Below are 26,350 nucleotides of genomic sequence, written 5' to 3' on the forward strand. Positions count from 1 at the left end.
TTTTCCGCCCCTCTAGCTTCTTTCCCCTGCTCGGCCATACAAAAAGCAGATTAACACACAAATACCAGCTAAATGAACTCAATTGTATTTTTGGATTGATTATTTTTCTGATTAAATAATAGAAGAATGAGATAACTGCAACCATACCAAAAATGTAAGACGGCTATGACATACTACTCCAAAAAAATCTGTTCATTAATTTTTGCAATTTGGCTGCCATCAGAGAGAAATCGTAATCTGCCACCGCACAAAATTTTTATAGCAGTTTTTGGCTGTATTTTTTGCTTGAACCAGTCACAAATTAAAATCGTTTAAATTTAATCACTAAATCGTTAAAAGTTTAATGAACAGATTTAGTTCTGGAGTGATGAACAAGCTTAGTCGTTTTTACTCGACCCTGTTACCTATCAAACCTCTTCACAGTGTTGCTTGTTGAAGTTCACTCTTATTTAATTAAAACATAAAACCAGCTTTGAAGAATGCGCTCAATTAACAGAGAAGCCTCAACGGATTGGACAAATAATGACTCCTGTCTGCACGGAGGGATTAATCTTACGTGTCGTCCTTGCTGATATGTCAAATTATCGGCAACGTAATGCAAAATACACTTTTTAATTGCTAGGCGTTGACAGTTCTTTGGCTTGACAGACAGAGAGACTTCATTGACTTGGTGTGTATACGAGTGTGTGTGTGTGTGTGTGTGTGTGTGTGTGTGTGTGTGTGTGTGTGTGTGTGCAGGCACAAGCATATGAGTAAAAACATGACACAGATATGCCACTTTAACACCTCATCGTGCATTGGTGGGTGTTTGAGTTTAACATGTTCCCATTTGGAATTTGTAGGGAAATTTTAAAAAATAAAGAAAAAGTCAAGCTCTAAAATACGTAAATAATGTTTGTGATAATAATATTTAATATAAGTAAGGCTAGATTACATAAACACGGCAGAGCAGTTATGCCTTAAATGCTATATTTAGCCACAGGGGCTAGCTCGTCATACAAAATGGCCGACTGTAAATAAACAATGACGAAGGCTTGCCAACAAAAGTTAAGAGGTGTATGAGCACATGCGTGCAGCAACATGTAATGTCTGTCCTGTCCCCACTCGCTTCAAACGCTACTTCTTTTCACATTCACGTTGACCTCGGTCAAAATCACGCCCTCCTTTTGCATGCACACACACTCGCGTGCACAGACAAATAGTGAGGATGACATGAAGGCGCAACAGAGATTAGAAAGGGGAGTGGCTCATTTACATTGCATTAAAGCTTCTGCAGCTTTCACAGCGCATCATCCATCCAATTTGATTTCAGAGAGTAGACATATTTTTGGACCAGTTAAAAGTAGGTCTAAGTTGTGGCGCAGATGGTGTAACGCAATTTCAATGCCTATAAGTGAAGTTCTTCATGCAGTCCCCAACACTCCCATAACACCCCGATTGCTTTCTTACCGCCTTCTGTATCCCCCAAAACCCTGAAAGCCACACTCACCAAGCCTCCAACACGTCCCTTTTTACGATTGTGACTGCAGGCCACCCATACTTTATGTTGTGGCAGATTTTGAGGCTCACACAAGTCACACGCACACACTGACGCGTTTTCACCCACAAACAGATGGACTTGAGAAGCAAGTCGCCACGGTGGGCCCGCTGGTTATGAGGGGGCAGCAGCCGTGAAATGGGAGAACGACTGTTTAGTTTAGACCTCAGAGTAACCTCCTCACGTTAATCGTGTCGCGATAGAAATGGGCGGGAATCACAGTTATGACACCAGATTACGCCAATGATGGTAATAAAGTTGGGTTGGTCCATTTTTTTTTTTTTTAAAGTTTATCATTTGTTATGTAATGTTTTTGGGTGCAATAAACAGATTTTATCGTATTATTATTACTATTAATTATGATCATAGTAATGAATAAATGTAAATATATAATGTATAATATTATAATTAATAAAAAATAATAATATGAAGTTTATTGGATTTTTATATATATATATACACACCCTCATTTTTATGATTTTTTTCATCTCCTAATGTCTGCTGTATACATTCAGGAAAACAAAACACATGGTTATTTGACAGGTTAATGACCCTGCACCCTAAGAGAGAACAAGCTGATACAATGTGACATTTGGCTACGCCCCATACACGGAATGAAATCATCGTGTAAACACAAACACCATGTGACACGAGAAGGGCGATAATGAATTGTATTAAACGTGTTGCAGCCTAAGCTCTGACGATCTTATGCTGTATTCTCCTGAGACAAGAGGACATGATTATTTAATGGACAGAATACAAACACACAGGAAGACACTATCGATACCCCCGCCCCGCCGAGCTAGCGTTGACCAATAGCCTTAAAAGCGGCCTGACCGCAGTCTAATAAATAATTAGCGGCTGAGACGAGAAACTTCAATTTGTCAGCTCGGATCGAAAGCGCTCCGTTAATTAAGTTAAGGCCACCATGCTGACGTGAGCATCTAAAGACATGCACACAAACACATTATGACACACACACACATTTTTGCACACAATTACTCAGGCTGAAGAATTTTGAAAAATTATCTAAACGTGTTCCCCCCCCTTTTAAATTGTGATTCAATATGTGGTTATTTTTTCAGGGACCTCTTCCTGTGCCGTAAACATCCTCAGTTGGATCATTATGCCACATTTCATTCGGCCCTGCTTGATGATGTCGACCCCCTCCCTCCGGCCACAGTGGACCCTTCCGATTGATGAATGACATCATCAGCATGTGACATGAGTTATAGACGGCGGTCACAAGGTTGCGGTATGGCTTTGCGAAAACCTATTCCACGCTAATGACTCCCAGGAAATAGGCCGGGTATTGGCTGTTTACCCCGTCGCCACGACGACACAAAGGATTGGCCACTAATGACCGCTGTGAAATATAGGTGCAGTTTTATGACCTCAACAAGAGGACCTTGTGTTGTCCTGACGGTTTGTTTGGACTTTTTGGTACATTTGCGATACGAATAGAGGATTTATTTTGACATTTAACTAGCCTTCATCTCTTTCTTTCTTTCTTTCTTTCTTTCTTTCTTTCTTTCTTTCTTTCTTTCTTTCTTTCTTTCTTTCTTTCTTTCTTTCTTTCTTTCTTTCTTTCTTTCTTTCTTTCTTTCTTTAAAAACGCTGATTTCAATATCCAAAAGGCAAACGAATGACGGCTTTTGTTGTGAGCTTCAGGTGTCGTTAAAGAGCAATATCCCTCGCGCTGATTGGAATCGTATTTGTTTTTAATCAAAGTGACTGCGGCTTGATGGGATTATTCGCTGTCAGAAAAGCAAAGCAATCAAATATAAAGAATGACATTTTAATATGAAATCTGCATGCGACAGTTGGGTGGGGAGGGGGGAGATTGGCACATTTTAAATATGAACTCCTTTCAATTGGTGGCGGTGACAAATGACAAAGACTGCATATCGATGTTACGCGGGGATCAAAAAGATATGACAAGAAATGTTTTTCCAGAATCAATCATGATTGTTTACTAGCTTGTGTGACTTTTCAATTTTTGATAGATGTCTCGGTCATATATTAGAGAAAACAGCTCAAATTGACAATTTCCGCGATATTATTGTTCGAAAGAATCAAACAGTAAGGAATCATTTTGAATCAAAATAGAACATTTTGAGTCTGTCCAATTTTCTGTTCATTCTTTTACTTTTTGTTGTCTCGTGAAAGTCAGCAAGGCAATTTTGGTGTTTTTCACAATATGAATCAAGTCAAACTGAAAGTTGCTGGAAAGTAGCCCAGTTTGAGCGCACTCCATGAACGGCCTTTTCCTACCAAATTCTCACGTGACTCTGTGGCTTATTAGCACCTAAACAACCGCCCACGCTTATAAAAAGTTCTAACCCAATGCCAGCTTGCAAACCGCCACCACAACATGCCAACCACTGATATCTACAACCCCGCCCTCGTCCCTCCGCCTGCACGTTCAGAACATACCGCCTCCCGTGCGAGGAGGGAGGGGGAGGGGGGGGGGGGCTGGCAGTGGATTGCCCTTTTGACAGTAAAAAATGGTGATGATTGCAAACACAAGGTCGAACGGTGCGGCCTGAGGCGAAAAAGAGAAGAAGGCTTGCGTGTCTGACTATCCGCCTGCTAGCTTGGCAGCGGAGCCGTCACTCTCTGGAGCGGCGCCAGGACGCCTGTTTGCCCCGCACTGCTCGGTCAGAGTTGCTGCGGTAAACCGGCTGAGTAGAGGGGGAGGGGCTTAGAGGACGAAAGGAGCCCCCCGTGATTGTTGCGAGCTCGGCGAGGCTAAATAGCAATCACTCCCACGCAATCCCAACGCACCTGCAGACTTGGAGAAACAAGCGCTTGTTTACGATTTGTATGAACACATGCAAAAATACGCGGGCGGGGCTTTTGCCGGTCCTGCCAATAACTCGATTAGCGTAGTGATAAACTGCAAAATATTATCCTGCTGAACTCTTGCTCATTTGTGTGCAGTATTACTTTTATTATATATATATATATATATATATATATATATATATATATATATATATATATATATATATATATATATATACATACACACACACACACACACACACACACACACACACACACACACACACACACACACACACACACCGAATTTTGTGACCAGTGATCTTTCAAAATTTGCCACCATTTTGATCACATTTCTAGCCGGCAGCTGCAGAGATGATCTTATTTTAATGACGACGCAGCAATACGACCCCATCCATCCCTTACAGTTCTTCTTCTTGTTCAGGGCCCAGCAGCTATGGCTTTCTTGCTAACCCGTCTGGCCCCGTCTCATGGCTCCAGCCTCCCAGCCGTCGTTCAAAGCTTCCGCCGGAGCTTCCAGCCGGGTCCTACAGGGCAGGAATTTGGCCCGTTTTTTTGCCGACCGGCCCCAGCTCGGCTTTGTTGTGATAACTGCCCGCTCAGGGGCACCCGACGCTCTCCTGACTTTCCGCCTCACCCCATGTCAGCAAACTACAAGAGCTTTTTTTTTTTCTGTTAAAGACTGGTTGTGGTGACTAAGCCAAAGGGTTATTCTTAAAAAACAACTGCGCTGTTAATTTTGAAAAACAACAACAACAACGCTGAAATCTCTTCTCACCGTTGCCAGTCATAAAGTCATCGGGAGCAACAGCTAGCTAACTAAGCTTCTGAATAAACAGCGCAAGCCGTTTAATGACGTACGCACACATTGTAAAAGAAAGGAAACTGCAGTGATTTCTCTAAACAGCTCCGAAGGGAACACAATGAAATCACCTTGGCATCGTGTTACATTATAGCTCATCCGTTGGAAGGAGACAATCTTGTTGGGGACTTCATATGAAAACACACACAAGCTCCTTTTAAGGCCAATCCCTATTGTGCACCTTGTTTGACTTGCCAATTGCCAGTAAAGTGGGCTTGATCTTCCGTTGAAATTGAAACAGATTCATTTGTGAGAGAAAGACGGAGAAAAGAGGATGAGGAGGGGAGGGGGAGAGGAGGAGGAGGAGGCTCGCTGCTCAAATAGAAGCTTCTGAGAGTTTCCACTTGACGGCTCTCCCTTTCATTGTGCATTAACTTAATGAGCAGAAGTATTGGGATACTCTTCTGCCTCTTTAAGAGTTCACATTCTCCAGTGAAAGGCCGCGGCGCTCGAACGGCGAGCCTCGGGACACGTCAAGAGCAGGAGCGCTTACTGAGGACAAACAAGAACCCCCCCCCTCAACGCCACACACACACACACACACACACACACACACACACACGCCTGAGGGCCAACTGTGGAATGTCACACCAATTTGAGAGATATCATAAGACATTTGTAATGTCATTTTTTGTGTGTGTTCAGGTCACACACACAGAAAAAAAATCAAAAGGTGGTGGGTAACATTTGTCCCCCACCACCGCCCCCCCCCCCCTCCAATTTGCTCCCCCCCCCCCCCCTCCGTGCAGCAAACAGCTGCGGGGGAAACTTCCTGTTTGCTAATGATGCTAAATGCACTCAAGTCAGCCGTGTCAAATTTTGCCTCCCTCTCGAGCGAGCGAGCTGGAAAAGAAAGATTTGCTTTCCTTTGCCGGACTTTCCTCCTTGACTGTGTGCCGGGCAAAAGTTTTGGGTCATCGCCATCTTGAAAATGTTTTCCAATCAGAAAAGCAGTTCAACTTAAGATGAGCTTCCAAGCGACATGCATGAAAACAAAAGCGGCCAAGCCTATAATAAGCGTTACCCTGCCCCAACCTGTTGCGGCTGCAGATTTCTTGGGGCCCTCAAACATCTTCCCAGTACTCCTTTCATCTCGTCAAGACGCTATCTCCTGTCATTGCTCAACACGGCCGAGGGCGACCTGACGAAAACCCCGCGGAGCTTTCTTTTTTCTTTTAGCGTGACTACGTGCAGCGGAAGAAGAAGAAAAGCTAACCGAGCGTTCCTCGGTTCTTCTTCTCAACTCAATCCAGCCCGGAGGGGGGGCGAGGGGGGGGCGGGGGGGCAAGGGCCACCTTTGACCCGACTAGCCCGCCTGCCTCGCTCCAGCCCCGTCGTTTGTTAGGGGCTTTATCCACTGACAAAGCAAGGCAGGAAGTTGGCAGCTAACCAGCAGCCCCGCGGGAGGATGACCATCAGCTAGCTCAGCTTACCGCTTCTTTCAGGATAGCGGGACGCGCGTGTGTGTGTGTGTTCTTAAATGTTGCACGGTAGAGAGCAGCGAAGCTAACCTTTCTCTCAGCCCTGCAATTTTTTACTACTGTGGCTGCGAGCGACAAACGTCCCCCACGCGCTACGAGCTAACCCGATCAGCTATGCGTGTTAGCGACAATCGGGCAAGCGTCCAGCCGCGCCGGATGGACTCAGAGGACCTCGGCACGCTTTGCTCCCCCCGCCCCGCACCCCTCAGGCTCACGGCGACTCACTAAAACATTAGATCATAAGACCACTCCACTCCATAAAAGTCGGGTAATTCGTACTTCATTTATACACCTTAGCGTTAATAAAGCTGATGAACTTTCCCTGCTCGAATGTAATGGGCCGTTTCGCCGAGGGGCCGCCGCTTTTTCTCGCTCTTCTGCTTTGACTCCACATCGCCCATCGAGAGACAGCATTTAGTTTTGTCTTGAGCATTTACAAACAATATCGTTTTGAACTTTGAGGTTTGGCCCATGAGCAAGAAGCAAATGTTATGATTTGGATTTGAGAATATGGTGGGAACAGGGAACTGCTTTTTTGCAAACAAACCAAAACAAAAAATGTGATTTTTTTGTTTTTGTTTCTCTCTATCTGGGTGCAACAAGGGGGTCAATGACCTCCGGGCCCAAAGAGAGAGCATGATGGCTTCCCGGCTCGGGAGGCTGTTGACAAGCGTCTGTGTTCTTTTCAACAACTCGTTGAACCACCCCCACCACCCACCCACCCACACACACCTCCACCACCACCTCCCCACGCCATCTACCCCGTCCCTTCTCTGGAATGTAACACAACCGCTCGCTGAGGTAACCCAAGCACCTCCCCTCATCCCATCCTTCATTTATAAAAAAAAAAAAAAAGACGGACAGAAAAACACGGTCGGAGGAAGACCATCTGTGGGTGTCGGACAGCTGTCGACCATCTCCCAATTCTTTAACTCCCTTTCTTCCTCTCCAGTTCCTTCCGTCCGTTTCAGATTTGCTTCTTGCGTGCGGAATATTTGAGAGGGGTGGGGGACACGTGACCATTTTGAAAAAAAAATCAGACAAGATGCAAGAAGTAGCGAAGGACATAAACCAGTCAAGACAGTGAGAGAAAGAGACTGTTGATAGCTGTTTCCTCGACAAGCCTCAGCCCAGTCTTCCCCCTAACTCTAATCCCCCCCCTCCTGCCCCCCTTTCTACTTTCCATCCTGATGGAAGGATCGGGGGGCCTGACCTGTCTGGTGATTGATGGTAATGTCTCAGGAAGTCATTTTCCCCGACAGCACCCTGCCGCCTTTCACCAGGCCCGGTGCAGAGGTGAGGCCATCACATGGATCCTTTTAACTCTTTGCTAGCCACGCCCCCTCTCGAAATACGTCACTCTGCATGCCCGATCGGGGGCCATCCCAAAGTGCATCTACCATGTGGCCCCTAATTCAGGTTGCCGGGGACGAATCCCCACGACTCCATTACTGTCAGCGCTTACCACCTCCATTATAGCAATTAGGAGGTTTGAACACTCGGAATGCTTTTGCTACGCTGCCCAATTGCTAACATCTGCCCCGTCTGGTCGCTTCTCCCCGTGCGCCCGTTGTCTTTTTTTCAGCGCCACATTTGTTTTCTTAAATCCACGCCTCCAAGAGATCCCTCTCCGTTTGGGTCGGAATAAACCAAAAATGATCCGTGAAGAGGCTCGCCGTCCCTCTGCTTTCAATAGGCGTCATTAGTTTTTAATATCTGGCGCGGGGGAAGTGGGGGTGGGAGGGGATAGCGTGAAGATAATCAATGGAAAGAGGCTCGCGGCCTATTAATCTCCCCCAAAGGATTGTGGGTTCATACGCGTTCTTGCATAGGCAAACACGGCTGTCTGCTCAACACATCTGTCTGCCTGGATGGGCTACTTAATGAAAGAGCCGGCGCTCGGCCATCGTGATGGATGACGTCCCACTGGTGAAAAATGGCTTCTTCCAGACAAGAGTTACACATGATAGGACTCCAGTCCATATCCCCGACGATGATTTAGAACCGTTTTAGGGCTGCTCAAGCGAATGTAATGCATTATATAGTATTATTTTCAACAACACTGTCTTCTTTTTGGGTTTTTGTTTACGCTTGGCTGCAAGACTCTCTCATATTGTTATTAACCTTTTGGTAAAAGTCTGCACCCATATTCTAAAAAATATATATAATAATGCATTATTATTATTACCATTATTATTGCGAGACAATTTTTAAATCCTGAAAATATTTGAGTACGACCCTAACCCTAACGCTAAAAAATGCATGTCAAAAAACCTCAAAAGGTTCAAATTATGATTGCTGAAATAAAAAAAAATTAAGACTTTACCACAGTATCAAAAATGTATCTGTCAAAGGCGTACGCCAGTTCGCCACAAGATATTGGCGTCGTCGGCCCTTTGGCTCACCGCATACAGTGGCCTTTAAAGGACAAAAGGCGTTGCATGTTGTAAAGTTGTAAAAGTCAAACTTATGAGCTGGCCATAAAAATCGCTTTAATATGGTCAGCGGTAGTCACGTATAATATTGACTACCATCCGAGTCTGCCTCGGGTTTCATTAACTAAAAGTCCAGCCAGCATGGTACTACACGGCTGACATTCCGATTCCGGCCTGAGCGCCCCTCAAGTTCAGCAGCTGCATTCCCCCACAATGAGGGTGGGACGCATGGTCGCCAGAGCGGCTCGCCGCTGCGATCATATCAACGCATCCTAACATGAAGCTGACCCAAGCATTGTCGTACAGTCCAGAGATAACCAAGCAGATGAAACCCGAGGCAGCCGGGCCCAGATAAGCCAGGCCCGACTGTGATGTGCGTCCACGCTTGTGCATGTATGCGTGGGCTAAAACACGCGTGTTCATTCCAGGTGGGGGTGAACCGCGAGTCCTGTAACAAGATCTGGCCTCCGAGTCCGGTCACCTAAAAACCGGATTAGGTCGCTGTGACCCGGTACGGGGGTGGGGGGGTTGTGATACTCTCGTTATCATCTAAATACTTATACAAGCTGAGCTTTAGCGGGACCCTTTGTGTGTCAGACGCTGCAGCCTTAGGAATCCGCCGCACCAGCGATCAATAGTCAGACGGATTCACATCTGGAGCCAAGGCCTACATTTGGATTTATATATTTGATTCTTTCTTCCTTTTGATTTTCCACCGCTTCTAACGACTGGATTTTTTTTTTCTCTGTGTCAGCATGCGGCACAGCTTTTTATCATTCCGGGGCTGCCTTCTGTGATACTAATATCGGCGCAGCCGCTTTCACAAAGAGATCTGCAAAATTGGCACATCAAGAGACGTAACCGGCAATTTAGTCACCTATGTGTTTTTTTTTTTATGTGTACTTTCACACAGAGACGGATGGGAGTCTGCTGGTGAGCAGCGGGGCATTCTGGGTAAATGGTTGGCGGTGCAGACGAGGTCCGCTGAGGTTGGCGGGTAAAGGAGCAACAAATTGACCTGCTCGGCCTCAGTCTTTGATGAGCCACTGGGATCATAAAAGTGGATCGGAGCGCTCAGACAACCAAGGAGAGAGGATATCAATGGGAGACTGGGGGAAGAAATGAAAAGGTAAGCAAGTGTGTGTGTGTGTGTGGGGGGGGGGGGGTGAGAACAAGAGACGTGGCTCCCAGTTATAAGGACCCCACTGTGCAGGAATCCTCAGCGCTCGACTCTGGACCGAGTGTCGGGGCAAAACAAAAGCGGTGGAAGAAGAAAAAAAAAAATCACAGGGAATGGCAGTTTTGGGATTTGGTGCAGTCAGAGTCCCATGACAAACCAAACAGTGAAACACGAGGTCTGGTTTTGATTTTGCACTCACCGCCTCCCCTATCCCTCAACCTTTTTCTTTTCCTCCCCTGTTTTTTTTTTTTTTTTTTTAAGCCTGCTTCCACGCTTACACTTCCTTTCTATGCATGGTCTTCTTCTCTGGGTGTGAGATGCATATCAAAAGTGGAATTGAGGCCCGCAGCGCTCGCCACTGCCGATTTAGGGGGGGGGGGGGCTCGCCTGCGGGGCGGCACCCACCGAAGGTTAAGGGGTAATTTGAGGAAACCGACTCCGGGATGCGAAACCAAAATCGGCTTACATATTTTCGCTTTGAGCCCTGAAAGTTCACACAAGCGAAAAACACATCCCCAAAATCAGCCATCGCCATCTAAATAAGACCGCCTCGCCCCCTCCCACCCCCACTACCAGGGGTACGTACGCTATCACAGGCTACCTTACATGGTCAGTAATTACAGATGACATCATCGTTCAGTCAAGGCAGAACACATTTTGGACTTGTGTTATGACTACATTGCCATTTTGCAGCGTTAATTCCACTCAGCGTGAATATTTCACTACTAATTCTCAGAGGGTTCCAAACTTGCTTCAAGCTTTCCTTTATGGAGCATGTAAATTCCGCAGAAACGAAAAAACCCCAAATCCTCGTGTTACCCCTTCTTGACACGTATCGTGGTGAACCAAACTTGACCGCTGGGTGGAAAACGTGGTTTTATTCTCAGTGGGGCGCACAGTTGTTAGATTTTGTACTTTGCAGATGCCACGAGGGATTTCCCGCTGGTGTAAATTAGTTGTGGTGAAAATGCTCATTTTTGTTTCTTCATTAAGCTACAAACAGCAGGAGTGAAAATTAACCTAAAGCGAGTGAGAGGGAAGGGCCGAGGGGGGGGGGGGGGGGTGGCAGTAAATGGGGGAGATCTGGGGTGGGGTGGAGGATTACAGCAGCTTTCCTTGCATTTCCACGTACACAAAACATATGGGGCTCATCTAGAAGGGAGGAGAAAAAAAATGTACTGCAGGCAACTATAACAGATCTGGATTAGGGGGCAAAGTATAAAAGTCCGACGGCGGCGATTGAAACACACTCAGGCTTATTACAAGCGCGAGCGAACAATGACGGCTAAGCCTCGCCCGCGCTCACCATGACGCCCGAGAGTTGATGTGGCCTGTAATATAATTCTACAACCTGTGAAAACGCGACGTCACCGTTTCACTTTTCGATGGTACGAGTTTGTTATGACATGACAGGGTTGGCGTTGGTTAGTAAGAGCAGATGGTGTCCGTTGGGCGGCTAGCAGACAATAGCGAAGGCACCTCCTCCACACCGTCTTTATCAAAGTGGCTTGTCCAATTGCGCCTAATGTCTGTTTGGCAAACAAATGCACACAAAGCATGGTGGCTATTGTCACCAAAGTAACGTGATGACTTTCTTTTTTTTTTTCTTTTCGTCGCGCGTTTGGAAGCAAAACGGGCTGCCCGGGTTGCCACGGGTGACCGGAGAGGTGACTTTTGGGCTTCGAGGCAAACAAGCACATGACAGATTAGTGTGTGGGCCTCCTCTAGGGCTCCACCTTTGTGACCTTTAGGAGCCTCCCTCCCTTGCATTTGCGCCATCTTCAAGCCCCTAAAAAACCCTGTTTCTCTTTTGTCTTGCGTGGAAAAACTCTGGCATGAAAAAGTCAAATACTTCACTTCTAGAGACCATACCATGAGGACAGCGGCAGCCAATACAGCAGATAGTCTTTTTTTTGTTGTTTTTTTTAAAAGAGGAAGAGCTATTCAAAGTGTTTGCAGATGTGTCCCGACCAGTTAAACGCTGCTTGTGCTGCACACAAGGATTAGAAGGGTGGCCAACATGGGCTCGGGGGACCTCGTGCGGCTCTCATTGGCTGCCAATTGGGGTTTGAGGTCAATTGCAAATGTGGATTTATTATCAAAACCATGTTAGCTCGTTAGCCGTTAGCTAGCAGTACTGTAGGAATCCCAATGGTTGCTTTGGCACTGGCGGTCAAGCCAGCTTTTTTCCTGGCTTGCTGCCATGCATATAAGGAACTGAGGAGTGATGCTTACGAGTTGAAGTCAAACCGCAGAAGGTGCGCCAGATCAAAAGTGTGATTGCGTCAAAAGCAATTATCACCACGCATCTAATTATCTAAACTGAGCCATTGGCGGTGCTAAAGGGGGCTCTGCCCTCTCTGAAATTGGCTTGTACCTCCTCAGGCGCCAGGCCAGATAATTCACTTTTGGGTATTTTCCAATTTTTTTTTTCCTGGATGACCCCCCCCCTTCTCTAGAGCCACAAGTCTACCAACCAAAGTGAAGTTCACTTGGTTATCACAAGGGGACAAACATTCGTGGCCTGCACCCATGTCTTGTGAATGACCCGGGCAGCCTCTTTTATGTGCATCTATAAAAGGGCGGTTGAGAGAGCAGCTCCCATAGGAGGGCTCGACCTGGCGATGACACCCCGTTGTCATGGAGACTAATTCTACGTTGGGCCGGGGATGGGGAAGGGGAGGAGGAGGAGTGGGCAGAAGCATTGTCACTGGTGTATCTAATGATGTTTGCAGCACAATGCACTCATCTCCTCGCAGAGTGGGATGTGTCCTCACTTGGGTTAATCACATGACACAAGCAAAGTACTGTATACTCTCTTACACTAAATAATACTCAATTTAAAAAAAAATTGAGCATCATTCTCTGGGAACACCTGCACAAAAAAGTGCTTTTTTTTATTAAAAGTATCTGTAAAGTAAATTAAACTCTCTTAATATTATTGATGAATACAAATCACTTTACTCAATATTTTCCTATTTTTAGTCCCCCCCTCTTTAAATGGTCCACTGTAACAGCAAGAGTGCAACCCTCTATGGACAGTGCTTCTCCGCCACAGTGCAGGCACTTTAAAAAAAAAAAAAAAAAGACGAAGGGATGTATCGCTTCCCCTTCAGGGAGCCCAAGGGAGCAATACACCTGGCTTAGCAGCTTAACAGCATTTCCCCCAAACACCCAGGCCAAAGGGTGACCCGGCAACAAAACTTCAGACACTTGATAGCGCGGGCGGAGGGGTTACCTACTCTTCTTCGACCACTCTATTTATTTTCATAAGTGTTTCATGAGCTTTACGCAAAATCCAGAAGACAAGACCAAAGTGTTATCTGTGCATCGGACCGCTTCCTGTTTTCATTACGAGGCCGGCCTTCGTCTTTACAGGGGTGAAGGAGGACCGGCGGGGTCTCGCCGAGGGTGAAGGGGAAGGAAAGCCAGCGGGCATTTGAAAGCAACACTACCTTTATTCAGCAACTCTTCTAACAACTAATTAATTGACAAAGTCATCAAAAGATAGAAAAAAAAATCATCCTGGTACATAACTGCTGCATCATCATCGTTGCATTGGGGGCGCAGCAGTAGTATAACGGCGAAGTTTACCTTCCTGATAACATAATCTCCCTGTAGTATTGAAAAGCTTATACCAACAGTCTGGGATTTCCCTTCCTCTAATGTGGCTGGAAGACATCCAGAACCTCATGGGGACGGACGGGCGGGAGGGAAGGAGGGAAGTGGGGTATTAAAGAGTGGGAGGGAGTGAGCGGACCCGGCTAACAGCAGCTGAGCTGCCCGCCCGTGCGGCCCTTTGCCAACTCCGCGTTTGAGGTTGCCAGCTTTGGCCGGGTTATGAGGCAACGGGTTCGGATCTTGTGAGGCGGCTGACACCGAGCGGCAAGCTTTTAAGTTCTGTTAGGAACAGTAAACCCCCGACTTGGCTTGAGTTTCCGCCATGTGGTGTGGAGGCAAAATAGCCATGCACAGCGTAATAAAAAAACTGACATCAGAGCGCTGGCAAATGTGACGAACACAAACAGCAACAATTATAATTCATGAAAAAAAGAAAATGTCATTTTGGACTGGACAAATAAATAGTCCAAAAAATAATTCTAAAGCTAAACTAAGAATAGCAACTGTGTGTGTGTGTTTTGGGGGGGGGGGGGGGGGGGTAGCTGCCCTGTCCTTTTGGAGCCTTTGAGACAAACGTGACAATGGCTGGATGTTGAGAACATATGTAGGGAGACCCCCGCGGCTCACGGGAGGAGCGGGGCGGCTCCTTTTCACTCCTCAGGCCTTCGCTTAATGAATGCGCCCGTGACAGAATGCCACTATGGGCCATTCACAAGCCAAAGTCCCTCCAAATGCATCCAGCAACGGCAAATACATTTGCTTAACAAATTAAAAGAAAGGCGGACGGAACATTGCGAGTGTGTGTGTGTGTGTGTGTGTGTGTGTGTGTGTGTGTGTGTGTGTGTGTGTGTGTGTGTGTGTGTGTGTGTGTGTGTGTGTGTGTGTGTGTGTGTGTGTGAGAGTTGATGGGTGGGAGAATTGGATGGTGAGAGGAGAGAAGGGGGATAATTCAATTAGTCCTCTTCCTCGGCGAAGAAATAAAGGCAGGTTAAAAGGGAGGGATTATTATTTGTACAAGACGAGCCCGCGCTTTACACAAAGGAAACAAATAAAGGTTGGAGAGAATATCGACAAGTTGTGAAAAAAAAAAAACAGGGGAAGGGAGGGGGGGTGCTTAAAACACTCTGAATGAAGCACAACTGTTCATTGAGTTCTTTCCTAAAGACTCCAAAAGCTCCATTCCGATGTGGACCAATTTACATCGGGTCTTGTTCCCATGACGACACAATGAAATCAAATGTTTTATGACAGTAAACTGCGAGTTAAAGCCACAAGTCACTTTAGTTCTCGCAAATAAACGCCATCAACTGGACGGACGCTCACATTTCCGTGCAGTCGGGGAAGCGAGTTCTGAACAGCTGCTGAAGTCATTTTGATAATGATGAGAATAATAAGCAATAAGCGGGCCTGCCTTGGGGTGGGGGGGGGGGCTTTGCAGTTGCAGCTTGACTGCTCCTGAATAGATAAAAGTGATTAAAGCACTCCTGATTATCCCCTGACCAATATGGAATGGATTTAAGGCTCTTTCAATTAGGCCATATTTGCTGGTCACTCATTACGTTTTGGTGGACTGGACTGGGGGGGGCGGCTTTGGTTGAAGATCAGGATAAAGTTGACGGGCTTTTACCACCGTGTCCAGCTTGTGTGTCACATGCTGCTGCTGAAACCTGAGCCATGTGGCAAAATCAATACGGCCTGATGTTCTGATAATGTACTGACATCAGCGAGGGTACAAGTGTGTGTGTTTGGGGGGGGGGGTCGACCTCCCCTCTGTGCTTACGAATAAAATAGACTGACACATGGCAGTGCCTCTTTTAGACAAGGCAAAATTTCGACACTGGCCAAATCATTTTTTTATCCATTTATTTATTTAAAGTTTTTACTTTTAATTTTTTTATTTCTTTTTTTTTAATTTAATATTTATGTTTACACTTTAAACTATGAGGGTGGATTTACTTTTGTTGTTTAATAAAGAATGAATATGACTGAAAAGCACCATAACAAACATTGTCCCCCCCCAAAATTTTATGATCATGAAAGTTTGACCCTGGAACAGATCATGGGTAGGAAAAACACATTTTTGGATGCTCCCTACAAGTCAAGCAGTCAGCGTTCAGTAACAGTAGACAGGAAGTAACTGCTCCTGCCTACCCAATGTCGCCCAACAAACATGGCGCATCCCAACATTGGATTAACTGTCCCGCGCTTGCTCGCCCGCCCCATTGTTGCCGGGAGTGCGCTGAGCAAGATAAACAATCCAAAGTGATTAGATTGACCCGGTCACAGTGCTCCTCTGTGACAGGTGGCTGACAGGTGAGCCCTCGCTCGCTCTCTCTCACAGTGACAACTGTGTGACAGCTGCATTTGCCAAATCATCAAAATAACAATAAAAAAAAAACTCACCGTGAGATGCTGAAAGAGCCACGCCCTCATGATGTTGGTGGCCACCTTGGGGAAAATGCCACGTTTTTTCTGTCGCTTCTTATCCTTATCCGGGTCGTCGTCGTCGCCCGTGCCCGGCGATGCCACGCTGTTGTCTAAACCATCTCCTGGGCGGAAAATAAAGCCTGCATGAGACATAAAATGCCGCACGGGCATACCAGAGCGCGTCTCGTGAAGGATGGATAAACTGACAAATACCACAGCTGATACCTAAGAGTCCAACACAGTGAATTTTACGCTCTTATGAATTGAAGATATGAAGGCGGGTGGTGAAGGGAGGGAGGGAGGGAGGGAGGGGGGGGGATTTAGATGGTCTTAGACAAAGGCCCATGTTGAGTGAGGGGTTTACATTGAGACCTAGCACTGTTGTTCTATACCCCAAAGCATGTACAAGAGGCCGGGGGGTTAAGAGCTGGAGTGTTATGGTTGGACACCAGATCTACAGTAGGGGAGGGGGGGAGGCGAAATAACCGAGGAGCTTTGACATACTGTACGAGTCATTAATTCAATTACATTTGCAGGCTTGACATCGAGCATGGCAGACGTGTACGCAGATAAAATCTGAGCCCCTATAGTTAATCGCTTTTTTATTTCGGGCAGCGTAAATGAGACAACCAAAATATAATTTTCCAATCAAAACCGAGTTAAGAACTAACAGGACAAGAAATTGGAAGAAGCGAACTTTTATAAAGTCAGTTTTACAATGATGATGAAATGACGGAAAATTTGCAAGTATGCTGAAACATTTGACCACTTGTGCTAAATTGTGCAATAGTGGTGGATCATTTTAAAAAGTGGTTTAATGTTCATATAAAGTACTACACAATATTTTTGGAGAAAAAAAATATTAAATATTAGTTTGGTACATAGAGTATTAAGGAGAGACACAGTACTTTAGCCCCGCCCCCACCACCACTCGCGATTAGCATAGCTAGCTAGCGTACGCTTGCATTACCGTCGACTAGAATGTCTGATTCCAAGAGGAAAAGCCGATTTCTCTTTTAAACCAAAAAGTTTCCATCCCTGCACCCTCATTTCTTCTTCCCCACATTAATTGTGCATTAGCAAAAAATGATTTACTTTTAACACTGGTGGTTATTTTTCTTGCCCCCGGGCACAGATGCCTTGAAAGCCTTCCTTGAGGGCATCTAAATTATGTATCTGAAAAACTCCTCCGCCAAGGCGGTGAAGGACCCCGACATTCTCCAAATTCGAAACCGGCGTGTCGGCCCGGTTTTAGAGCCGCGTCAATCACGGGCACCTATATGAGCGCTAATCTTGCATAAATATTTGAACTAATAACCTTAGAAAAAAGGGATAGAATCAAAATGCAAAATAAATGACGAATACAAGGACAACGGCGGAGGGATCGGAATTCTAACCGCTCCCCCCCTCTTTCCTCTTTCAGGCCTTTCTGTCCTTGTTTTCCTTCCACATCATTAGTGCCGAGCCACACCAAAAAAGGGGGGAAACAGAGAAGTGCCGACTTAGCACTCGGCGTGTGAAGTCAAAGAAGCAACAGCCCCTCTGAGGGACATATGGGGTGTTGTCGTTGTACAACGGACATTCATTAGTCGGCCCAGCGCCGTAAATCCCACGTTAAGTACGAATCCTTGTTCAGGAAAGCCTAAAACAATAAACTGCACTCTGACTGCGAAGGTGGGGGGGGGGCTTCCTGAGAAAGGCGACTCCACACGGAAGTCAACAACACGACGCTGTGAATTTTAAACACACTGCCTCTTGAATAATGTCGCAACACACTTTTGTTTGTTTGTGTGTGTGCGTGTTGCTTTTTGCAAGTAAATCCCTCTCCCGCTGGGAGCGGTCAAGGCCTCACGCGGCGGGAGGCACACGTTGGCCAAAAAGGGCCGGCAGATTCATTTTATTGACGTTTCCATTTTCACTGCAACGCGATAGCCTCCGCCAGCGAAAGCGCCGCCGTCGCACGGGGGCGACCCGGGCGTATTTACCCAGCGACCTGTCACTTCATTTACCCAGCATGCTCGGTGCCTCCCCACCGTCGCCGCCTGCCAGGGTGAAACCAGACGCCGACGCTTTCAGCTCCTCCTCAATGTGGACTAACCAGACATGTGGCATTCTGCTAAATACTTGACTTGGGAAGCGTGTTTTTTTTTTCTTCAAGCACAATTAAAAAAAAAAAAAAATAGAATGAAAATTGAAGTTTCCCAAACTTTTTTTGTATATTTTTCATTTCAATTTTGTTATTTGTCAACCTCATTCAGGAAATCTCCACACATGCTTGTGTGTTGAAGATGCCCAGTGGGATACACAGAGGTCTTCAACGTCCATGTGTTTATTCGAACTAAACAAAAACCCGAGGCTATGTCCAGAAGGCGCGATGGAAGAAAAAAAGTGAAAAAGACAAAGCACGAGAGGGAGTAGAAGAATAAAGAAGAGGCAACTTGCACAGGCTCATTACATCTAAAGGAGAGCCGGTGCTTTGCATCCACCCCCACCTCCTTTCTTAGGAGCCGAAGAAGGAACGCTGCAGGGCAAATTGTCCCAAACGCTAATGGCTTCTGACTGTTCCCTGGCAACTCTACCATTCTAACCTGTGCGGATGCGCACACTGGGAAAAAAAAAAAAGTAGGCAGAGGAGTGGAGGGAGGGGAAAAAGTGTGGAAGGGGGGAAGAGTAGGGGGAAGCGTCCCATCATCTGGCCATGTGACACAGATGGGGGTTGGCGATTAGGAGGCAGCCAAAAGGCCTCGGGGAGCTGAGATGCTGGAGTGTAGCCTCGGGCACTTTTAGAAAAGCAGCACCCTTGGAGATGGGGGGAGTAGAAGGTGGGGGGGGGGGCGTACCCTCCTTCCTGCTCTCCGTCTTAAACACACGCCAGCCATACCGTGACAGGCCTCTGTTTAAAAGTTGGCGCATAATTTCACACGGCGGAAGAACGCAAGGCGGGAGACACAACGGGTCCAAGTGCGGTCTCCGCTCATGTGCTTCCCCCCTTCGTAAGTCTCAACTCGCCACCGGTGGGTGCTTATTAAAAATGCATACACATATATCTTTGGCTGTGAGTAAATTGGTCTCGAGGCTGAGCTCATTAACGGGTCGGTGGAGGAGGACTGTAAACACGCTGCAACTCTTGCTTAGCTAACGTATTAGCGCAACCAGAGGGGAGCTGGGACGTTTTTTTCGGAAGTTTCTTGCATTAAGGGTTCTACACTCTGTACAAAGGGATACCCAGACTTTGTTGGTCGATTCATTAATCGGCAGGTTAATTAATGATTGAATTGTTTATCGATTCATCTTTTTATTACACTGATCATGATTCAGTTTCTGGTTCGGTCGGTAACAGAAAATTGGCAATGATTATTCGATTTTCAAAATAGTTTTTGATTTATAAACGAATATCGTCTCTAAGCGATTAATCGATTTTCAAAATAGTGGTTGATTTATAAATTGGCCGTTGTCAAAAATTAATCAATTTTCAAAAATAGTTGTTTATTTAGAAATGAATAACACCTCTAAACAATTCATCAATTTTCAAAATAGTTGTTGATTTATAAATGGGCCATTGCCAAAAACAAACAAATGTTTTTTAACCATCTTTTTTAAACCACATCCGCCGCCACAAGACAGCCAGTGGTGCATTTCACTCTCCATACAGCGACTGGAGAGTCTTTACACGAGCTTTGGATGTTGCGCGGTGCACAAGGAGGCCCTCGGTGTTTGTTTCGGACTAATGAAGCGAGAGTGTTGAGGCAGTGGCTTAGGGTAGCCGTGTTTCAAGTGACTTATTACCGATGAGGGGAGGGGGCTTGCCTCTTCCTGTGTCCATGCGGCCCAGTCAGGCACGTTTCAAAGAGGACGGCAAAGTCACCGGACAAGCTGTATATGTTATATAGGGGTGCTCTTATTATGAGCTCGCCATAGCGACCGTGGCCCCTCCCTTCCATCAACACCCTATTACACCACCTCTCGCCATAGAGAACGAACAGAAAAGAAGTGAGGGATTTAGGAGCCTCTTTTTTCACCAACATAAGCAGCATTTAGCACATCACCCCCCCCAACCCTTCTCACTCACAAATGGCAGCGCAATAGGAGAAGCGGTAGGGGCTCCCGCTTTTGTCCGTCTGGTTACCCCCTCTTATTTACTCTGGATTTACCGAGGGGTCTTTGCCTAGTCACACGCACGCAAACATGCAGAGAAGTGTTCACGCCAAACGTTGGAGTAGATTACATCACCTCTGACTAGAAGTTGACATGAACAACTTTCCAATCCATAGACCTTTTTTTTTTTTAATGCGTGGCAGCAGCCAGGGGGGATTTTTTTTTTTTTTACGCTGATGATTTCCTGATCTGTGCTTAAACAAGCGGCAAAGGCCCTCGCACTGGACCATAAAACAACAGCTTAGTAAACAGCAAGCATGCTGACAAATTGCTAGCGCTCGGGCCGGAGTCATTAACAGCCCTAAAACCTGTCAGAGCAATTACAACAAAGTCTCTCCTTCAGCGCGGCTCCCTGCCAAAACTCAGATGTCACTACCCCCCTTTTCTTTCCTTCCCCTTCCTACCACCGGGACAGCGGCTAAAGGTGAAAGAGGCAAAACGGCCACGCCTCCTCCTCGCCACTTTTGCTTTCCTGCCCAACAATCACGACGAGACAAACACGCAGCTGTAAGTGCATCACGGCGGCTACGACTGGACGACTCCGCTTTGCACGGGAGGGTAATGTGCGGTTGTCTTCCCCAAAAAACACATCATTAAGTGTTCCCTTAATGAAGTGGAATAAGAGCGTCTAATTAAAAGGGTTTTACGTGCGAGGAGCCGAAGCAGTCAGGCAGTAAGGAGTATGGTGGGGGTGGAGTTGCCAAACAACTCCTGCACCTCACTCCCTGACCCCGCCCCCTTTTTCTAAGCCCCCTAACCCCGCCATCAGGCACATATCTTTATGTCATCCCTGGAATGCCGGAGATAAGTATCTTCGCCGATACATGGCCTCTCGCCGTGACCCGCCAAAAATAAAAAAAGTTTGGTTGGTGTTTTTTGAAGTCATTCTTTGAAAGTTACTTTCGCGATCAGGGGTGGGTCTCAGGAAATAAAGATGCAGCCACTTGCAGATGTCAGGAGGCAATTTGCATGGATGGCAAAAGGGCTAAATTGCAGGGGTGGGCGGTGAACTCAAAGGGAGTTGTGATCCCCATGACTGCCCCTCACTCCATCTGAGGCGGAGGAGCTAATGAAGCGCCTTTGTGTATCCGGCAGACATTTCACACTCGCTGGTGCTACTTGTTTTCGACGCTTCTCTACCAAAGAATAATTTTGATCATAAAATGTAAACCTGGACTTTTTTTTCTCCACCTCCATTTTGATGCTAGGCAGCCTAAATGAATTTAAAGGTTTATAAATCAACAAGTCAACCATCAAGATTCAAGCTTCTATGCAGTCTTCTCATCACCCAAACATCAACTTTTTTTTCCCTCCTTTTTGTTTTTCTTCCCATGAATGTCCTGGAGGCAAAGGAACAAAGCGAGCAGAACTGATTACTGCGCCGTTGCCCTGCTCCACCAGTCTAAACTCTGTTTGGCTTCCTAATGAGCTTACTAAAAAGCCAATTCATCACCCATAACCCCCTTGTGCGACCTGCCTTGAATTCCGCCACCCCGACATCATGGCTAGTCCAGGACAGACGTGTTTACAGACTCGATTGTTAGGAGAGTATTACCAGCATCTAAACGCGCTCACCATGCACTAAAAACATTTTTATGCATGGTGGTTTGATCATGACAAATTCATGCCAACCAGCAGTGTCCCAGTTTGGCTATGAGGAATGTCCAGCAACAGGAATTCTAATTTAATAAGCCGTTATCTTATTGCTAGTGATTATAGGAATGTATTTCACATCAATTGTAAATAAAAGTGGACCTAGCAAAGAACCCTGTGGGACACCCTTGCAGTAGGAATTTATTGTATTTAGAACCGAAAGGAGCTGATAGGAAGGCAACATGGCACTGCAGTGTAAATGCTAGCCAAAATCAATTTACAGTATACCAAATTTCCCATGTATATTTATTCCATAACATTAATTAGGCAATTTTTTTAAATGCATATTTTCTACAAATTACGACGCATTCATTCTCATGAGAACATGACGAAACAGGTAAACAACTACAAATGCGCGGGAACGAACCCGAAAAGGGAGGAAGGGATCTTGATTCAGTGTTAGTTGTGTGTATGGGCGTGTGTGTGTGTGTGTGTGTGTGTGTACACACAGGAGTCGGACAGCGAAGGCTGGCTGTAAACTCCCACAGTTCCTCATTACACCGAGTTGAAATGATCCTCCTGACACCTGAGCTGTAACCAAGAGATTACGGAATTGATGAATCCTCGCTTTAAAATGCGGCTGTTTTATTCTGCTTTAGTAATTAATTCGTTTTCCGATATGGTATTGATTAAGTGTAGCCCCTGATAAAGTTCAAACCCAGCCGGATCCCTGCGGGGGCTTTGACTCGGGCCCGTGCCGGAGAGTCAATGGAAACTTCCTTTCCCCCCCCCCCCTCCCATTTGCCTGCATCGCTCTATGTCAGAGCAGTTTAGCCTCATAAATTAGTCTGAACCATCAACGGCATGGAGAGGATTTCATACATCCTTTGTGAAAGTCAGACATAAAGCAAAACACAATGACAGTGTGCCACATACAGTAGAAACCTCTTTGGACCCTTTTCACCAGCCGCTCTCATTCCCGCCAGAAACGAGGGTGTTGTAGAACGCGGAGCGGGAACATGCATCTCCTCTCACAAAACTATTCTTTTCATCGTCGCGGTTTTTTTTTTTTTCATACAGTCGAGCGGGGCTTTCTCTCTCTCCGTCTCTCGGGGGAGCCAACTAGTGTAGAAATCAGTCGGCTTTACGAGAGCGCCGAGCCGCTCGCTTCTTGTCAAGACCCCTCACCTACCCGCGTCTTTACAAGTCAATAACCCGGCCCGGGTGTCCTCCGTTGGGCCCTGGCACACATTCACCCCTCGCGATAGGAAAGGCACCCGTTTGCGTTAACATCGTTTAGCCTCAAAATACTCGGTGGGCACTGAGGAGAATTTCATCGGGAATGTTCAAAACCGAACTGTGGAAGTTTTTCCGCGGTAAGATCTGTTGGGTACAACAACAAAACTGTTGGCGTATAGTGTTCATTTATGTACTGTCTTGCCAAGAGGAACGGACACGACTCCAAATAAGCTCCTCATCATGCGGCGTCAAAAGTTTCACAAGCCTTTCTCATGCTATTAATTAGCATCCTCGGCTTTTTGAAGCTCTCCATCCCGATGCTTTTCTTGTCTCCCTTTTTTTCCATGGGGTTATCGACGTTTCAATTCTCCCCTCACATGCACCCTCAGCCCGCCGATACCCCCGAGCCTACTCTCTGAGACGGCTGGCTTGGAGGGGGGGGGGGGGGAGTAGCAAGCAACAACGAGCCTGTTAGCTGTTAGCCAGTAGCTAACAGCAATGAGTGCCCCCGTGAGAGGCAAATCAAAGAACGAGGCCCTTGAAATCCAACTGGGCAGTAATGAGGGTGCTCGAAAAGAACAATAAGCATATACTGCACACCAGAGGAGAGTGGGAGTACAAAAATAATGAAATAACGACAGCGTAACAAAAGACAGAGGGAGGGCAAAGGGCCACAGCCAGTGGTGAAGATGGAAAGTACCATCATCAACAACAACAACAAGGGGGGAGGGCTTTGCTGCATGCCTTTGGAGCTTTCACAACAATGGACACACAATGGCAGGTACTTTGAATGGCAGAAGGGATCCCCCTTCGTGCACTCGGAGGGCTTCATTTTGAACCAGGCTTCCTTTGGACTCAAACGATGAAAATGATCTCATCGTTAGGGCAAAGAAGGAAGAGCGTCAAAAGCCTGCCAGGTGCAACAAGGATCTGTGCAACCTGGGCAGATCAGCATGTTGGGCTCTTAATCACTACTTTGTCAAGATGGACATCAGGACGTAACAGGTGTGCTAGAGGAACTCCAGGGATGTTGTCAACTAAGGATGGATTTATTCTGCACATTATGGGATCGACTTTGGAGTTCGGAACATTCAGAGCGATTCTTACAGCTTTGATTGCTGGAAAGCAAATCTAGCAAGTTGGCGTGCCAGTAAATTATTTTATTTATTTCATTTTTTATTTTGTTTTTATTCAATTTTATTTTATTTAACAAAGTACATTTGCACTATAATTACAGTAACTTATATTCCATTTTAGGAATGTACTTTCACTTTCACTTCATTTTATTCCCACACTGAGAGGTGTTCAGAATATTTTGATGACCTTATTTCACAATCCGAGCATGCCGAGCATATGATTTGGCCCCTGATCAGATCTGGCCGCAGACAATAACAAATACATTTGTTTAACTGCTCCCTCGATGAGCTGACTGCGCAGGTGTACCTAATGTTGTGTCCGGTAAGTTGTTATTCGGTGCCCCGTAGGCACTTTTCACCCCCTTCACTCCTACGGCTACCTTAAGAACATTCTTTACGAGGTCACAAGGGCAAGCTTCACAGATGTCTCCTGCAGACACTCACTTGTCTAAACATTGCATCCCCGGGAGTAAGTATTCATACTAAACAATGTAGCATTACCCACCCCTCCCCCTCCCTCTGGAAAAAGTTAAACGTTTTCCTCTTTTCTCTCCCTCTCTCTTTATTTCATTGTTTCACAGCTGAATGCAACTTTACAGCGAGTTCCCTCGACGCTTTGATAATGAAAAGAACGCACACGCTTATCAGCAGATAAGTGGTGTTTTCTGGTTGAAAAAAAAAAAACTTGCCGTCTCCTTACGTTTCCTGCAATTGTTCAAACGGGAGTGGTGGGGGGGGCTGAGTCATCCTCAGCTTGTTTGCAAAAAATGGCAATGTTGCTTTTTCTCGCGTTGAAGGGTTAGGAATGAAAAGTTGTCGTCAAGGTGGGAGGAATGTTTGAGTAGCTAGCGGTTAGCGAAAGTGTCAAGTTAATGTGCTTCGCTGTCTCTGTGGCTTTTTTACAGTGACGGAGGAAGTTGGATGTCAAAGTCGCTGCATTTGTAAAACCTCGCAATGCGGTATTCCCTTTTTTTTTTGCTGATTTGATCTAAAATATGATAGTTGGATCCAAGTGGAATCGTTTCATCGTGTAATCATCCCGCTCCACATCATAGCATACCGGTGGTTTCCCCCAGATTTGAGGGCAGCGCACAAAAATTTGGGTTTTCCTTTCATAAAAACAAAACAAATGGCGAAGCCTCTCGTTTTTTTTTTTAACTGCAAACAGACAAGACTTATCTTTCAAAATAAGTGCAATTTATAACTTTTAGCCAAGTCACCCCCAACTTAACCTCTACCCTGGAAACAATACAAACTATTCAAATGAGCAAAAGGACAATATTAGAACATAAATAGTGGTGGAGAGGATTCCTTGGCCTTCATTAAAGGGAAATCAAGTCTTTTTTTTCGGAGGGGTGGGTGGAGCGTGACACGAGAGAGAGATTGCGGTGTGCGAGGCGAGCTTTCAAACATGGAAGTGTGTAATTGGTGCCGAGCGAGCAAGCGAGCGAGCTCTCCTCTGCATATCTTACGCCTTTTCATCTTGCCTTGTTCCTTCGTAGCGCTCTCCCTCAAACATCCCCTCTGTCTTTTTTTTTCTAAATTGATAACCCTTTAAATGAATTACTGTAAATGCATAATGAAGGCTTTTCTCAGCTTCAGCCCCTGCAGCCAAGCTGGGTTGGAGCGTTTATTTCATTTACAAGTCATTTCCCACCCCCATTTTTTATTTTTTTTTGGTAGCGAATTTAGCCCCGGCTTTTCCTTTGCGAGCGTTCACAGCTTGGGGCGTGTAAATGAGAAATTATCCTTGCTGACTAACAAGGCGAACGCCTCCTCTGGGGTGATCAAAAATCATGAGATGCCTGCCTCCAATAAACATCGGGAAGGTGGCTCACGGCGCTACCTGCTGATAGAAGGCTAACCCCGCAATAGC

The 26,350-nt window shown here is 46.1% G+C and overlaps 1 protein-coding gene across 8 annotated transcripts in view; it reads right to left on the reverse strand.

Moving 5' to 3' along the window:
• The window catches only part of meis2a (Meis homeobox 2a), a 64,522-nt gene that overhangs the window by 20,451 nt on the left and 17,721 nt on the right, over positions 1-26,350 (reverse strand). For 4 of the 8 annotated variants that reach the window (XM_085931364.1, XM_085931365.1, XM_085931359.1 and 1 more), the window contains exon 8: positions 16,328-16,473. In XM_085931364.1, the coding sequence (XP_085787490.1) occupies positions 16,328-16,473 (146 nt within the window). Of the gene's footprint in view, positions 1-16,327; positions 16,492-26,350 lie in introns of all 8 variants that reach the window. The other 4 variants (XM_085931363.1, XM_085931358.1, XM_085931360.1 and 1 more) reach the window with 2 other exon arrangements.

Source organism: Syngnathus leptorhynchus, chromosome 15 (assembly GCF_054491065.1).
Source record: "Syngnathus leptorhynchus isolate UIUO chromosome 15, UIUO_Slep, whole genome shotgun sequence".
Classification (NCBI taxonomy): Eukaryota; Metazoa; Chordata; class Actinopteri; order Syngnathiformes; family Syngnathidae; genus Syngnathus; species Syngnathus leptorhynchus.